At 43.8% G+C, this 17,132-nt stretch overlaps 1 protein-coding gene across 1 annotated transcript in view; it reads left to right on the top strand.

The window, feature by feature from the left end:
* DNAH9 (dynein axonemal heavy chain 9) overlaps positions 1-17,132 on the top strand; it is a 224,317-nt gene that overhangs the window by 45,982 nt on the left and 161,203 nt on the right. The window contains exons 28-37 of the mRNA XM_068913909.1: positions 668-825; positions 2,011-2,149; positions 3,428-3,715; positions 4,286-4,496; positions 6,852-6,979; positions 7,515-7,623; positions 8,799-8,946; positions 10,660-10,834; positions 15,562-15,735; positions 16,509-16,716. Coding sequence (XP_068770010.1) covers positions 668-825; positions 2,011-2,149; positions 3,428-3,715; positions 4,286-4,496; positions 6,852-6,979; positions 7,515-7,623; positions 8,799-8,946; positions 10,660-10,834; positions 15,562-15,735; positions 16,509-16,716 — 1,738 coding nt within the window. The remainder of the gene's footprint in view (positions 1-667; positions 826-2,010; positions 2,150-3,427; positions 3,716-4,285; positions 4,497-6,851; positions 6,980-7,514; positions 7,624-8,798; positions 8,947-10,659; positions 10,835-15,561; positions 15,736-16,508; positions 16,717-17,132) is intronic.

Genomic DNA, 17,132 nt, shown 5'->3' with positions numbered 1-17,132 from the left:
ATCACACAAATATAGAAGACAACATAACATTAGTAAGTAAAAGTGGCAGAGGAGTGTCTCACAGCTTCTGCCTTGTCCTTTCAGTTTTAAATAAAACTTCTAACATCCCAAAAAACTTAAGAAATGGTATCAAGTGATTAGTTTGTGATTGAGCTGGGAACAAGTTTATTGGGAAACACTGCTCCTTTTCTGGTCCTCATGTTTTATTTAAGGAACAGAACAGGCACAGAAGGGTTTTGGGATGCCATGAAGAACAACAGTGAATCTGTGTGTGTGGGGAGGCGTGAAGAGAATAGGAAGCCCATATTGTGTTGGACTCTTGGGACTGCAGTTGGCTGTTGATTGTATTCTGGATGCATGGAGGCCTTGCATCTCTTCTTGCTTGTCTAGCCCAGTGCTGGGTTAGGAAGGTGGCAGAAATGGTTCACTTTGCACTTTGTCCAATTTTTTAAGCTCTCTTTTCTGTTTTGTCAGTTTGATGAAAGGTTGATACTGTCTCACAGATTTATTTTAGTGTATAAAGCTTTACAAAGTCACTAGAACAAGTAATAAGCAATGTTCATTGTGGGGCCAAATATAAGGAAGGCAGCCCTGTCATCTGATTCTTTTTTTTTTTTTTTTTTTTAATAACTGAACATCGGTACTAAAATACAGACTTGATTTCTAGGTAAAGAGTGTACAGGATGCTATACGGGACAAAAAGACGTCCTTCAATTTTCTTGGAGAAGACATTAACTTGGTACCCTCAGTAGGCATTTTCATCACCATGAACCCTGGTTATGCAGGTCGAACTGAGCTACCTGAGAATTTAAAAGCTCTTTTCAGGTGAGAACTGTTTCAGGTGTCACTGTGTATAGCAGTGACAGCAGTTGCCTTTTGGGGTATCCAGGCTTGACTTCATTTCCTTGGAGAATTCAGTCTCACTGGGGATTCCCAGATAATTTCTGCCTTGCCTGACAAGCCTGAGTCTGGGAATGTACAGGTAGGGCAAACTGCAATGGCAAAGTCAGTTTGTGGACCTGACTTACAAGAGTAGTCACGGAAGATAAAGCTGCAAATTCACTGCCCTGTCATCTCTGCAAATGGGTTCCTGGTTAGGAATAAGCTAAGGCTGTTGCTGCCTTTTGGCTCATCTCTAGGTAGCTAAATGCTGTAGCAGAACAGCCTTGCTCCTTCAGCCAGGCTAGGCATGCTCATTCATCTTCTACCCCCCCCACTTAGCTATGAAACAGCAGTCACAGCCCCAGATCCTCTGTCCACTTTGCTGTTGGATTTGTGGTTCCGCTTTCTTCATAACTGCACACCTCTCTGTGAGCTTAGGCAGCCATTTCACCACTGGTACAATGCCTGGAATGGAGGTAGGTGTGAATATACAGGACACTCATCACCTAGCTCCCTTCCCCACGAGCCACCTTGCCAACACTGATCATGCTAGGAATGAACTAATGTGTTTTAAGTGCATTCTAAGCCTTTACAGGAGTGAGGAGAGGGGCCCATGTCTGCACCAGTCTGCAAGATCCTCGGCCAAGACGCTTTTTTTTCCTTCCCCGTATATAACACACATTACTTGCTACTACCGATTTCTAGTTCAGGCCATGCTTGCCAGGATTTGGCCTTCCATCCAGCAGAAGAACGGTGTTGCTGCCTGGAAAGGCAATCCTGAGCCATTTTATGAAGGGGAAACTTCAACAACTGTGTTTTCTTCTGAATATTCTGATCTTCCTCTGGCTGTACTGGCACTGGTGTTTTCAGGTTAACTTAAAGGCGGGCTTGTTTTTCAAATCAGAACAAAGCCCATATAAATCCAATGAAATCTGGGTAGTGAGCTCCTGTGTCTTTTGGGCTTGATAAAAGCAGTGTAGGCTTTTTGTTTTATATGCATCCTCTGAATTCAAACCCACGCTAGCCTTCACTAATAAATAATGGCAGTTTATTGTGTCAATCCCTTGTTTATAAGGCCTGTAGAACAATTATTTGTCATCTACAGCATTTTCTCTGCTATGTTTTTAGGCCATGTGCGATGGTTGTGCCAGATTTTGAACTGATCTGTGAAATTATGTTGGTGGCTGAGGGTTTCATTGAGGCTCGTGCGCTAGCCAGGAAGTTCATTACTCTGTACCAGCTCTGCAAAGAGCTCCTGTCCAAACAGGTGAGTCTGCTTTCATGTCTGGAAAATATGATGAAACATGTTGTGCTACTGGTTGTTTGGAGATCAATATTCTACCACTTCTGTAGCTAGAACTTCACAGCTTTTTTTTTAATGATTGCATTTAGTCTGGATACTGAGAGAAGGTTTGTGATTGTCAGAGCAATGAAATTTTCGAAGTGCTTTTTCAGAGGATCTGCAAGGACAAAAGTGTGTTATCAGCTATGTTAATGTGAGAGATTTTTCAATGGATTCAAATGACGCCATGTTTAGGGTTGTATTCAGTGACCCTTTATTTTCCTCTTTCCCTATTTCCTATTGATTCTCCTGCCTTCTAGTGTTTTGACATCTGCACCTCTCTGAGTTCAGCGTAATAGTTCCCTGTGCTGTCATATGTTGGCCAAATAGAGTCACTTTTAATGCAAAGTTCTAATTAGTCAGATTTTTCCTTGTGATTATTTGCACAAATCAAAGACTAGTCTTGAGAGGAATTGTTTCAGAACTTCAGAAGGAAAATCTGATCTTGGCTGTGACAGCACAAGGCTGGGTGGGAGATACCTTGTCACAGAAACTTTATACTGTATATTTTATCTTGAGGGTCTTTGTGGAAGCTGTGGTCTCCCACATAAAACAGTCAGGTGTTGAGCTGTGTTCTGGAGGATGTTAAGAAAGCAGCAATATAAAGGATAGCTTGCTGGCCTGAGAGCTCCTCTAACACCATTCTGTGATCCTTTTTCAGCAATATCCTTACTGGCCTTGCTCAGTGGCCTGCCTGTGGCTTAGCACCCAGTGGTGTAATTTCTGACTCAAACAAAACGTGCCTGGTAACCTTGTGATGGGCAGAATGAAGAAACCTGGGTGTTAGGGGCCTCATAATAGACTAACAAGCCTTTCACCTTGGTAGCTTGTGCAGATTCAGGCTAGGCTACTAGGGATCTGGCTAGCCTTGCTTTAGCTCCTTTTTGATTTTTGATTTGCTTAGGTCTCAAGAGTGCAAGTCCTAATTCTGTACTACTTCCATCTCTGAGCTCATACGGTGGTGAGGAAGGCTGAGTTATCTAACTCCTTAATACTGTCCTTGGCAGGAATCTTGCCTACTGAACTGGAAATGGAGTGACTCGTTTCTCAAGCTAGTGGAGGTCTCTGGCCATGATGCAATTAACAGATTTGGATATAGTTCCAGTGCTGGCTTCTCTGGTGTTTTGGAGGTGCTGGTTCTTCTCCCTGTGTAGTAGTGGACCATCTAAACATAACGCCACCCCTCCCTTTTCTCCTGTATAGGATCACTATGATTGGGGCTTACGCGCTATCAAGTCGGTGCTAGTTGTCGCTGGTTCCCTCAAGCGAGATGACCCAGAGCGACCCGAAGACCAAGTTCTGATGCGCTCTCTTCGCGACTTCAACATCCCCAAGATTGTGACCGATGATATGCCTGTGTTTATGGGTCTAATTGGGGACCTTTTCCCTGCGTTGGATGTGCCTCGGAAGCGTGACCTGCATTTTGAGTCATTTGTAAAGCAGGCTGTGTTGGACCTCCGGCTGCAGGCTGAAGACAACTTTGTGCTCAAAGTAAGACTAAACAATCTTCTGCCCTAGCTACGTCACCATCAAATCATGTGTATTTTCTTAATCGTCTTTGCTGCTACAGAGAGGACTCTACAATAATCCCCTTGCAGGCTGACCTTGATGGAGGACACAGTCTGCCATGCAATCATTTATTTCTTATCAGTACAGGGCAAGCACAGACTTGTGGGGTCTGTTCTTGCTTCCAGAGCCTAAGAGATCATTTGGTGCATGGTCTGATGCAGTCATAGCTGCCTAAGACCAGCACTGGCTCGGTGCTAAATGAGCCACTGGTTTTACAAAGCTCTTGTGGCTTCACCTTGAAAGCGTGATGCCTGGAGATCAGAGCCTCAGCAGCTGCTAGCTGTCAGCTATTCAGAGGTAAATAGTGCTGGAGGTTAGTCTGCAGCCAGAGGATTTGGTCTATCTTGGTTGGAGCGGCTAGACCGAGCTCAATGCCAAATCTGTTTCTCTTTTGGATGCCCCTCTCTATAGAAGAGGCCCAATGGGAGCTATTTGATAGACCTGAACTTCAGTTTGGTATTTTTGTCTGAAATTTGGGCATGTTTTTCTCAGGTGGTGCAGCTGGAAGAGCTGCTGACAGTTCGACACTCTGTCTTTGTGGTGGGTAATGCAGGCACAGGCAAATCTCAGGTGTTGAAATCCCTGAACAAGACTTACCAGATAATGAAGCGCCGTCCTGTCTGGACAGACCTCAACCCCAAGGCAGTCACCAATGATGAACTTTTTGGCATTATTAACCCTGCAACAAGGGAATGGAAAGACGGTAAATATATTTTCACCCCAAACCTGTAAATGAAAAAGGATCTTTTAGTGAACTTCCTGAGCAGCAACAAGATGACTAGTTCTTTGGATGCAGGTCTCAAAATTCAGATACTTGTCTGCTGCTCGCAACCACACGGGAATTTGTTGTTAAAAGGGTACATAGGAAGTTTTAGCTGTTTGATCTTCAAATGAGAAATATAGCATAAACCTACTTTAACTTTTTTACTTTAAGAATAAATATCATATCTATTAATCCTGACATGTGCAAGTTTGTAAATGGGACAGGCAAGTCCTTGGAGAGGGCTGGACCAGTGATGGAAGAGAAGTAGGTGCTGAATTCTTCTCTGCCCTATTCTGGTCTGCACTGAGAGCCCCCAACATATGCTGTCCCCAGGTTTCAGTTGCTGGTAGCACACACACCCCAGCCCTAAAGCAACGCTTTCTCCTACCTCAGAACTGCAAATACTGCTGCCCAATCTTTCTATTGTATACCACAATTTCCTAGTTGATCCTGAGCACTCCTGACGAAAATAAGACGTGTATCTAAAAATCTGCTGAAAGATCACAAGAAGCTGTAGTGAAAATGTGTAATTGTATCTAATATAGAAAGGCATTTTGATTATGTTTGTGGCTGGTTTAGGAGGTGTGAAGGAGGTATGGGAAGACATTGCCATAAATCATCCTCAGCCAGAATCTCTCCAGGAGATGAACTGCCCACCCATGTCCCCTGTCCCCAGCCATGGACCCTTCCTGACCACTCACTTTGCTCCAGTACCAGGGTTAATTTCATTTTAACTGTAGTTAAGGATCCTAAATCAAAAGTGACAGAGAGAAGGTGTGGGATATAGCTTGAACTCTCTAGACTGACCTCAGGAGTGACTGCAGATCAAGAACCTTTGATATTACTTATTACTTTGATATTACTTAACAGCATGGGGAATATTTTAAAGGTGGCTGTCTAGAGCTTTTCTAGCCTATGACATCTCAAATGAGTTTAGAGGCCTCCACCCTGAAATTTTAACGCAAATATTTTCTGCATTATCTATTCCTGAAAATGTTGTTTATTTTTGTCAAATATCAGCAAGGAGACTTTCTCCACATTCCAACAAAACGTGGTGCATCCCCTCACCTATTAACCTTACATACTGGCTTTTCTTCTTCCTATTTTCATCCTATCGCTACTTGCATTGTCAGGAACTGAGAAAGTTGTACATGTTAGATGGTAAAAAGTCCAAGAGAATCCTAGAAGTGTTCTTCATAGAGCCAAACTCTTAAATCCTCAACCCAACTTTATGGTATGGACACCAAAGTTTAGAAGAGAAGCACTTTTCTCTCCACTGCTGTCATGGTGCCTGTGAGGGGATCACAAGTGATCTGAGACACCTATTTCTGATAGTAACGATCTTGGAGTAATTTCAGAGACAGTTTCCAAGGCATGTCTAACATGTGAGGAACTGAATTGAAGCAATCAGGGAAGTATTTTTTTGACTTGGCCTCCAGATCAGATATCTGTTGCATTTACTGTACACAAACTTTGTCTTCAGTCATATAATGCCACTAGCTGTTCCTGATCTGGATCATACAAAAATAGCTTGTCCTGGAGCAGGGGGGAGGAGGGGGGGAAAAAAGTGCTTGTCACAATTCACCAGAAGACTCTTTTTTTTTTTTTTTTTTAATGTTTTCCTGATGATTTTTCATGAAAACGAAAGTCTCCCTAGGTATTTTCACGTGTGCAGGAGACTGATAGTTTTGTGGAGTTTTCATTTGCTGTGCAGTACTGCTGCTCTCTTCCCAGCCTTCTTGCTCTTCTTAACATTCATTATTTACTCCCCTCGAGACACTGTATCCTTTCTGCCTCCTTGATTTTCCTGACATTTTGTTCTGTCATTCAATGTCATTCTGTGCTTGTTCTCCCCTCAATCTCACTAAAGCCATGACCCAGAGTTTAATGCATCTTGATTTCCCTGAAATACTGTGAACCACAAAAACAGTTATAAGAAATTCGAAGGCATATTCAGATGGATTTCTCTTCATCATGTAATTCATGCCCTCTTTTACCTCTGAGTATCTGCTCTTCACTTTTCTTATCCTTCGTGAATCTCAGTAGGAAGGAAGCTCATGTGTAGGTCTGCAGTCATTTTCGGTGGTACTAACCGATAATGTAATTTTTCTTCGCAGGAGACTAGACCTGTATCGCGGTATAGTAACATTTATTACTTAAAACACGTACAGGTGGAGTCCTTAATGCTTAAAAAGAAAGCATTACATAGGATGATTTTTAGTAAGTTGCTAGAGAAAACTGGTGGAGCAGGAGGCAAATTCAAGGTTCATTAAGATATTCATGTTATCGTCCTAGGACTGTTTTCTTCAATCATGCGAGAGCTGGCCAACATAACACATGATGGTCCCAAGTGGATGGTACTAGATGGAGATATTGATCCAATGTGGATTGAGTCTCTTAATACTGTGATGGATGATAATAAGGTAATGCATAAAGAAGCAGGTATTCCTTGATTGCATGGCAAGATTCTATCTCGGAGAAATACACCTGCTGAAATAGTACCTCTTGGTACTATTGTGATGGTGGTTTTTGGAGAGAGATAGGAAGGGAGGGGTGCACAGACATACATATGTGCGTGTGTATAAAAAAAATAATGAAAATGATGCATGAGGAAAGTAGCCCAAAGCCTAGGTTTTCATGGGAATCTCCTTTTACTGGAGAGCTGGAATCATGAGTAACCACGGATGTGCTGATCATAATTTCAGGCCCTTTAACATGGAAAATGGAGTCATATTCCTGCACCTTTTCTCTTTATATAAGAGAGTGCTATTCATTTTGAGCCATGGGAGAGAAAGAAGACAGTCTTTTATGTTAGAAATCAGCTGCTTTGCTTTGAGGCACTGGGCCGACAGCAACAAAGGTTCCTAGTACTAAGGACCGAACACATTTCATTCCCATTCCTGGGGAGGGTATTAACCCCAGGATTACACTGCCACTATCTGTGTCTACCACATGCAGGTGCTGACCCTGGCAAGCAATGAGAGGATCCCTCTGAGCCCAACCATGCGGCTGGTCTTTGAGATCAGCCACCTGCGCACAGCCACTCCAGCGACTGTGTCCAGAGCAGGTGGGTCCTGACATGAGCAGGAGAAGTTCATGCTTTCCCTGCAGGAAAAGATCGGCCCAAGCTTCACTGGAATTTTTCATGGATCAAGCAGAGTTTAATGCCATTAACTACTGTCTTTCATTGGCCAATTGGATCCCCAGTCATCCCCACCTGGGATCACAGCTGCCTTTGATGGGGAGGGTTCCTGAAATATGTGGGCAAACTCAGGATGCTGACCCCAGAACCAAGTGCGAAGCTGTCGCCTGGGAGTTTTACCTAGAATTTCTGGCTGTTGATAGGTGATGACAACTTCAGCAGTGCCAAAAGAGTGCTTCTGCTGTGTAGCTCCCTGTACTGACTTGATAAGGAGAGGGACATTCTATATCCCAAATATCTCTTGATCTTCTGGAGAAGTGCATGAAGTTTGGGAGAAGGGAATGAAGGTGTCTCCTAGTTTTACACATGGAGAAATGAGTCCCAGAGCAATACCATGACTCAAGCAAGACCATGTTCTTAATTTGGGGCAGCTTCAGGAAAAGTGTCCAAATTTTCTGAGTTAAGTCTCTCTGCTGTTACACTGTTCCTCCTCCTTAGTCTTTGTGCAGGAGGGCTGTAATAAGAATTGCTTGTATGCTGTCTTGTATATCTGCTAACTCTTCCTTGTGATGGCATCTCTCCAAAGCCTTGTACCTGACTGTGTGGGTGCAGAGAATGCAGGGAGTTGAGGAACCCACATACACACCACCAGCCAAGGACAGAGCTGTACAGCTCCATAGTCCCTCTCTGCTGCCAGCTCTCGTCTCTGCCTATCTGGGGGAGCTCTTTGCTCTGGTTACAGGGGCCAAGCCTTTCTGTGCACGTGAACAGCACTTAACACTTGGAGAGTCCTGCTGGGTCCATGCCTTTGAACAAGAAGAGCCATGGCATGCAGATTCCTGAGCTGGGACACAGCTCAAATCCTACATAAATCTTGACCAAGGCGCCCCAGGGACCAGGAGCAGAGCAGAGAGCTATGTAGTGCCAAGGGCTGGGGACATCCTCTGCAGTGGGGCAGGAAGATGGATTAGGTAGTATGGCACCCAGGTGTATATGATAGAGGATTATTTGAGGGAAAGGAGTTGAACAATTTTTCTGGAGAAAATGAATCATCCCTGCTGTGTCCTTATTGTATATTATCTCTTACTGGGGATCTGAAGGGATCCTGTACATCAACCCAGCGGATTTGGGCTGGAATCCCCCAGTGAGCAGCTGGATCGACAGGCGAGAGATCCAGTCAGAAAGAGCCAACTTGACCATTTTGTTTGACAAGTACCTGCCGCTTTGCCTGGATACCCTCAGAACAAGGTAACGCATAAAGAGGTGAATGTAACTGTTGATGGCAGGGGCAGTTGGACACCTACAGCTTTCAAGACTGTCCTGTGCTCTGCTACAGTTGAGCTGCGTGTGACATTGGTGGTTGGTTTTCTCCCTGCCCCTAAGAGCCCTGAGCATTGGCTTAACCACATAGAAATGTGTAAATGGGAAGTGGCAGTGAGAGATGTGGGTGCTGACATGCCTTCCCATTCTTTGCTGGCCAGAACTTGTTTTCATTTGACTTTGATTTGATTGTTCCTCTACTTCTTCTCCGTTCTGCATCTCTGAGAAAGGAAATCCAGAAGAACCTAAAGAGGAAGTCCTTTGACTCTCCTGACGTGTCAGGCCATACCTCAGTCCACTGCACAAGTTATTTTTCAGTACAGCATATTTCAAACCATTGGTTAAAGGAAGTTTTCCACCCACAATGTCAGAAGTATAGAGAACAGATCCTATTTTTCCCCTTCCTACTTTTTTCTCTGCCCCGTACTTATAACAAGAAAATTGGTGTTTTTGAGAGAGGTTAGAATTGCTCTCCTGGCAGTTGTCTCTTTAACTACTTTTCCTGATGAATTTGGACAAAATGAAATCAGTCTCTATGGGTATCCGGCCTGGATGTTTTTTATGGTTGGACACCAGTCAAATGAATATGAATAACTTTGATTTTTTGAAGAGCTCTGACGCTCACCAACGTAGTGCATTTTGGGCCCTAATTGGCCTAGCAGCGGCGAACAGGGCTGCAGGCTTACGTTAGCTTCAAAATGATGCCTATGTAGAAGTTCCTCAGGGTGGTTCTTGCTTATCATCATGGGAAATGGCTCTTTTAATCATGAAATGACAAGGCCTGGCCACAGTAGGGTCCCAACAAACTTGAGTAGAAAAACTTCTCTCATCCTCTGTTTGCTCCCTATATTTGCACCTCAGTTTAAAACAAATAAACAAACAAACAAAAACCACCCACAAACAAAATCAAGTGTAGGGACTGTTAACTACAATGGGGACATGTGAGAATGGGATAAATTAGAGAAAGCAGAGGTCTCTGGAAGTAGGAGGTAGGCAACTTATTAGAGAGGATGCTTTCTGCGGGACCAGGCTGATTATAGCCATTGGTGCCACAGTCCATCAGACATTTCCACTCACTCTATTTGTTGAACACAGTATCAGACCGTGAAATCCACAGGATTAGCTGCAGGCAGCCCTGAGCTGAGTATTTTGGTAGCTTGCTTAATTCAGAAATTGTAGAACCAACCTTTCAAATAGCTATAATTACTTTATGGAGGACTTCAGTGCTGCTATGATATTAGTTTGGAATTCTGTAAGTGTAGCTTAAATGAATGTAAAATGGCAAGCTGAAAGGGTTTATTTTATTACTCCTCTATTTGACTGCTTTTGAACTCGTAGTATTCACAGGAAATCATTGCCTTTAGCAAGTCTTCCATTTTACTTCTTTCTAGAGGATCAAAGTTTTAAAGTGCTTGAAACTTCTGATTACTATTATTACTTGTATATGTGCTGGTGCCAGCAGGTCTGGGGGAGAGACTAGGTGTTTTCTTTCTTGCTGTACCAGTGGATAAGATGTACGCTGCCAAAAAGTAAAATGTTAACATCCTGAAAAAGGACTTCAAAGCATGTCTTCTTGGATTATGAGCAGTTGTGTTGCTGGATTCAATTATATTTCACATGCTGTCAATTTCCATCCTTCAGATTTAAGAAGATTATTCCCATTCCGGAGCATAGTATGGTTCAGATGTTATGCTACCTCCTTGAATGCCTCCTGACAGAGGAGAACACACCTCCCGACTGCTCTAAGGAATTATATGAACTTTACTTTGTGTTTGCTGCCGTCTGGGCCTTTGGTGGATCAATGTTTCAAGATCAGGTAAGAAGGAAGCTGCTATTTCAGCATCTTCTATGCAGGCCTTTTTTCCCCTTCTTCTACTTTCCAGAATATAGCACTGTGTCAGTAAAGCTGGTTTCCTGGGCTCCCATATAGGTGGTAAGGAACTATATGCAATAGTTCCTTTGTCCTTTTGTGAAAGACATCGTTATCCAAGGCGTAACACCAGAACGGAAAGGATGAGGAGTAAAGTGATAAAGGATATTGCACACACACTTCACTGGGAGAAACATTACGTGCATCCACAGGCCTCTATAAATTAACTTAATGTGGTCAAATTAAGGCTGACTTGTCAGATGAATATGTCATTGGAACAGTGTTTCAGCCATCTGACCATGCAGACAGAAGTTACGTTGTATAACACCAACCATCCAAAGGTTTGTCACCAGTGGATTTATTAAAGACAGGAAGATGTCAGGTATCAGCTATCCTGGTTTTCTAGTGAAAATATTTAAGAAAGAGAAGTGATAAGCTGGGCAGAATAGGCTTTGGGGATTACTTGCTTCCATTTGAATGGAAGTATCTAGTGGTTCTACTCTTCGAAATATTTATTCGTTGCTGGGAGCATGCTTTTGAGCCATCAGGGCTATTAGAGAAGCTCACAAGCTTCATGCCCTTTGGGTGCTGAAGTCTTCTGAAGTCTGGCCAGAAGCATCTCAGGTGGACCCTCTGGTTGCTGAACATCTACAAAAAGCTTGTTATATGAGATGTAAAAGGGTCCCTCTTTAGAATTTGTGAGTTTCTGAGAGTTGAACCAAAGCTTTCCTGACCTTTTGTCCCTCAGACTTCCTGTTATGTAGAAACATAGCTGCATGGCCGCTTTGCTAGCTGACAGGGAGTTTGGCGTTGGCCATTTTAGGCACTCAGCTTGAAAAACCCTGCTTGGAGTCAGCTATTAGGTGTTCTCTAGCCTGAGTTACTGGACTCCTGGTGAACTGATGTCCACACCCAAGGCTATGCTGCTGGAGGGCACAATCAGAGACCAAGATATTCTTGAGCCATGAGAAATAATTGGACCATGCATCACTAGTGGTGTGCCTGACATTCAAAGTATACTCATGTCCAAGAAGGAGAGGAAGACTAGGCACTACTCTCCGTACTGCTTCCCACAGTACATCTGTCCTGTGGATTAATTGCAGCTGTCAGCCTCTGAATCCATCAGTTTGCATTAGACAAGGTGGGTGTGATATCTTGCATTATAATATTAAAAGACTCAGTTCTCTCAAGGTCAGTATTTGATTTTGTACACTTTCAGACCCCTCTTCAAGCCTCAGAGCTCAAAATGTGGGAGAAGCACAGAGTTTCCCAGCTGAGCTGAAACTCAGTCACTTTCTTAGAAGCTTTACCATGGGTACAACAGGAATCTCTGAAGGATCTTCTCAACACTTGTCCTGGGAAATACTAGGCTTGTACTGCTGTCTCTTGGCTCCCTCCAGGCCCTGTTCTCTGTCTCTTCCTGAAGACTTATATACAGGGGAAGGGAAACAGTCATTTCCTTTCACCCCAGCTCCTTGTTCTGCCTCATTGCTTGGCTGTATGGCTTAGTTTGGCATAGCAGGGCTGTCTCTTGATTTCCAAGTAATTGTAAAAGCTGCTGCTGTTTTATGACTTCCAACTATTAACAGTAATAATAGACAAGAAGGCAATGTGCTATGTGTCAGAGCCCCGCCATGAAGCTGCTGACATTGGGGCCAACCTTGACTCTGTTCAATAATTTTGTTTCCGTGCTTGCAGGATGACATTCCATCCTATGCTGCTATTGCTTTCTCCAAACTGATCACCAAGTAAGCTGGCGAATTTTGCAGAGGGTTCTAAAAGCACGTGTTGCAACTGCAGCCCTCGACTTTGAATACCAGATTGTCAGCAAGTGGCACAGTGAGCACTGGGAGTTATCTGGCAAAGCCTGCGGCTGGAACTATGTTGAAAACCCACAGTAATGGGTACCACTGGCTCTAGAAATCTGCTTGAGGGAGGACTGCACTTTTGCTTCTCCCTGCAAAGTCTGAGTGCTTTCCTCTTGAAGTTGCTAGCACTTTGGGGATGAAAGCTGTGCTTGGGCAAAAGTCTTGTGGCAGCAGAGAGGGTGTTTGGAGAGGGCTGGGTTTCTGCTACATCACCTGGAACTGCTCACTTCATCCCCAGGTGTAAAGTACATCATCTTTATATGTGGGTCTGCCTGGTGCAGGGCACTGCTGTTGAGGGTTCAGAGACTAACATCTGGCCTTTAATGGGCTTATGTCAAGCCTTGTGTTGTCTGGAATATATGGGTGGTCTCTGGATAGACCTGTCTGACACCCAAGCTACTTCCCCAGTTTGGATGGAGGTGGTGCTGTTCTCGAGGGTCTCTTGAGTCCACTCCCAGAGTCTCTTCATTTTCTTTTCATTTGCCTCACCACTGACCAAAAACATCTGCTGGGATGCTCGCATTTTTTTTTTCTGTGCCAAGGAGTGGATGCTTTGGGAAGTGGTGAACAACTGTCATCATGGCTTAGGCAAGATTTGGTACTTACCTGGAGCTGTCACTGCCTGACGGTCACGGAATGACCTTTGAGAGGCCAGCTCTCTTGGTCCTTGTGAAGGATTAATCCTCCATTTCCTATGTGCCTGTGTGTATGGGAAGTAATCAGCCCTTGTGGTGTTAATGTAGAATGATTTAAAAAAAAAAAAAAAAAAAAAAAAAGGCTTGGCAAAGCACTGCTTTTCCTTGCTTCAGGAGTGCAAAATGCCTTCTAATTAAAAGACTTTATAGCTCCTCAAGCAAGTCAGTTGACGTGTGGTTGCATGGCAGATGGAAAATGCGTTGTCCACGCCATAGCTCTTTTTCTGCATCTGAGAGAGACAGTCTTTGGCATCGCTTTATGTCCCTCTGCAACTAGTAGGCTTTCCTGCGTGCTCTCGGCCTGGCTCATTGGGGAATGGTGGGCCATAAAATAGCCTCCTTTTGCTGGGTCTTTGTGCAGGTTGCAGGAGCTGAGTGTGGGCACAGTATCCCTCTGGGAGATTTTACTTTGAAGCTGGACTGTGCATTGCTGCTTTTGATGCTCTGTAAATTTCAGAGCTGAGAAGACGAGGATACAGCAGTCCAAGCAAGAGCAAGTGAAAGCCTGATGAAAAATGATCCAATATAAAATCTGTTTATTGCTCTACATTGAAGGTGCCCTTCGTGCTGACCTTTTGCTGCTGAAATGTCAGGATAAACAGTCTGGAAGGCTTCCTGCTATTCTGTGCTTGTTGGTGGTTACTGTGGCCCCTGTATAAAAACAGATGATAGATTTGCCATTTCAAGGCTCTGAAATTAGCAGAAATCCATATGGGGTTTTTATTAAGTTCGAGTTCAGCACAGTTCTGGCAATGTTGCTGGGGATGGAGTGGCTTCACTTAACCGCTCTGTTAGGGAGGGCGGGCAGCACATCACAATGCAGCTGCAGGCAGTTTGGCTGCGCAGGGGTAAGGACACCCTTGTGAGAAAGCTTTTACCAGTGATGCACATCTCTTTGCACTGAAGGCTGCTCTGCTGCCAGTACTGTGGAGTTATAACAACAGGAGATTGGAGAATTACGATTATTCTAACTCTCTGAATAGCACGAGACTGCTAAATCCCAGATACAAATAATGTGTTTTTAAAATCCTCTGATCTGTTGACGGATGGTGGCTCAGGAGACTTTGTAGTTTGTTCAGTTCAGCTTAAAATAGTTGTTTCCTGGTGGGGGTTTAAGTGGTCTATGTGAAACACATTGGTGAACCCAGATGGACTTCTGGACAGGGAAAGCATATCAAATGGCTATGAGGAGGAGAGATTGCAGATGCTCTAGGAAGAATCCGTGATATTAAAGCTGGCTATATTTTGCACCCTGTATCTTACAGCTATCTTCTTAAAAACATTTTCCCCCTCCTTCCCCTGTCTGCTTTTCCCTAGGACAGAGTCTTATAATTCCCATTTTCTGGATGGGAAGGCATTCAGTCTAAGTGACTTGCCTAGTGTCATGCTGGAATCTGTGGCAGAGAAGAGAACACATTTTGCAAGTCCTGGCCCAGCATCTAAAGCAAAACTGTCACCTCAGCTTTTACACCTTTCAGGGCATCTGAAATTTTTATGCATGGAAGGACATAATGGGAAAAGACATGAAAGTCTTTCCCCAGGGCAGTAGGGCAAAACAAAAACACAATGGAGCCAAGAAGGCACAGTCCCTTTCTAATGCTTTAGTACACGGGTGTCTGCAGTCCTCATCTCCACATAAGTACGTTGTGGTTCGAAGAAAAGGCCAGAAGACAACAACCAAGTGTTAATAAAATGTTGTGATTTATGAGGAAAGGCTTTAATATGCATGCTTTGACTAACCGTGACCAAGGATGTAGACGGATGTTGTGTCCTTGTCAGTTGGAAGAAGTAGGCACCAAGAATCAATCAAGTGGTCTGTATAGTCATAGGCACATATTTCTCTTTTTCAAATTGATCCATCTATCTCATCTCAGATGTACCATGAATGATCAACACAGAAGATGAATTATTCAAGTGAATAAATAGGAGTGATGAGATGAAATGAAGAAAATGAAAAATTAGCCTTAGTAATAGGAAAAAGGATAAGATCCATTATGCTGTGGAATATGTTTTAAGGACTAATCCCACTCCGATGGAGTGGAGTAGATAAGTTTCCATCACTAATGAATTTATCTGGTTTAGCATATTTCCTTTGCTTTTTGTCTTGCAGCTTGTAGACTACAGAGTGGAATTCAGTAAGTGGTGGGTGACAGAATTCAGGACTATCAAGTTTCCTTCCCAGGGAACAGTCTTTGACTATTACATTGATCCGGAAACGAAGAAGTTTGAGCATTGGTCCAAACTTATTCCCCAGTTTGAATTTGATCCAGAAATGCCATTACAGGTATGTGAACCTTGTATACTTTTTGTTAGGGAAGAATACATGCATGTTAGTAATTGTGCTTGGGTGTTTCGATGAATGTCTCATGAAGGGTCAAATGATTCTTAATAAGAATGGCATTCTCCATGAGATGCAGCTAAGTCCCCCTGCTTTCTTCCCTGTGCACTGACTGTGACGACATCTCCAGCTGGTCATTGAAATATGACTGATGTCCACCAGAGACAGACTCAGAGCCATCCCGATTACTGAGCAGTTGGTGTATTAATGGAAGTGTGTGTCCAGAGTGCATTCAGAGAGGTGAAGTTTGGCTGCGGAGCAGAGAGAAATGGGATGTGAGACAGCATAGTCACAAAGCCCCTGAGACACCACATCATCGTTCTGCGCCTGGCTAAAACTAGAGATTTTTTTTTTTTATGATTTGGACAAAAAAAGAAGGTTTCTGCAGATATAGAATTGCTTTTGCTAGCTACACTTTTCTTTCCTTTTATAAATGTGATGTGCGAAGATGACTTGGAAAAATTGTTACTGTTTTAGCAAAATGTTATGCTTGTAAGAAGATCTAGATGCTGCTCCCAGCATCCAGTTGTCAAAGCGTCATTTCTACAGACAGTTTGATGTGAACTGGCAGCAGCATATCAGTCTTTTCTCTTTGTGATCAATAAACTGGGGTGTCTTCTCTCATTACTGGGTTCCCCAGCTTATCTTCTCCTCAGATTGTGGTGTGATGGTTTTGGTCATGGTGGGGATCACTTATCTGCTCATTGTCCCCTTCTCAGGCTTGTCTGGTGCCTACCACTGAAACGGTTCGTGTGCGGTACTTCATGGACAGGCTCCTGCAGCGCCAGCGGCCGGTGATGCTGGTGGGGAATGCAGGCACGGGAAAGTCTGTGCTGGTGGGAGACAAGCTCTTCTCTCTGGACATGGATGCGTATGTGGTGAAGAATGTTCCGTTTAACTACTATACCACCTCCGCCATGCTGCAAGGTAAGGCAGGAGCAAAGTGCTTCTGCCTGACAGATTACTGAATTCCCAAGGTGTCTGGGGGGATGCGGTGGGGATTCAGAGGTTAATGCTGACTGTGGCACTTGCAGGGGGACCCAAGGGCAGGCTACTCTTTGTGATTCCTGCACTGATGCCTGTAGACTCTCGTGAAATTCTGCAAGTTAGCAGAACGCCCTGGAGTCTGGCAGAGCTGGGTTCACACTGTAGCCCAGGCGCACAGGAAAAATCCCATGTCACAGAAATCTCACATACCTTGGAGGAAAAAAAATATATATATATAATAAATGAAAAAGATCCCTAAACCCTAGGGACACCAGACTCTTGATTTTGGGCTACATCTCATTTTTCAGCAGGAGGCTTTGAATTCTAAACATCAACACTCTGGTTCAGGACTGTGT

This window comes from Struthio camelus, chromosome 19, assembly GCF_040807025.1.
Source record: "Struthio camelus isolate bStrCam1 chromosome 19, bStrCam1.hap1, whole genome shotgun sequence".
Classification (NCBI taxonomy): Eukaryota; Metazoa; Chordata; class Aves; order Struthioniformes; family Struthionidae; genus Struthio; species Struthio camelus.
The sequence above is the reverse complement of the archived record's forward strand: the minus strand, read 5'-3'. Positions and strand labels throughout refer to the sequence as shown.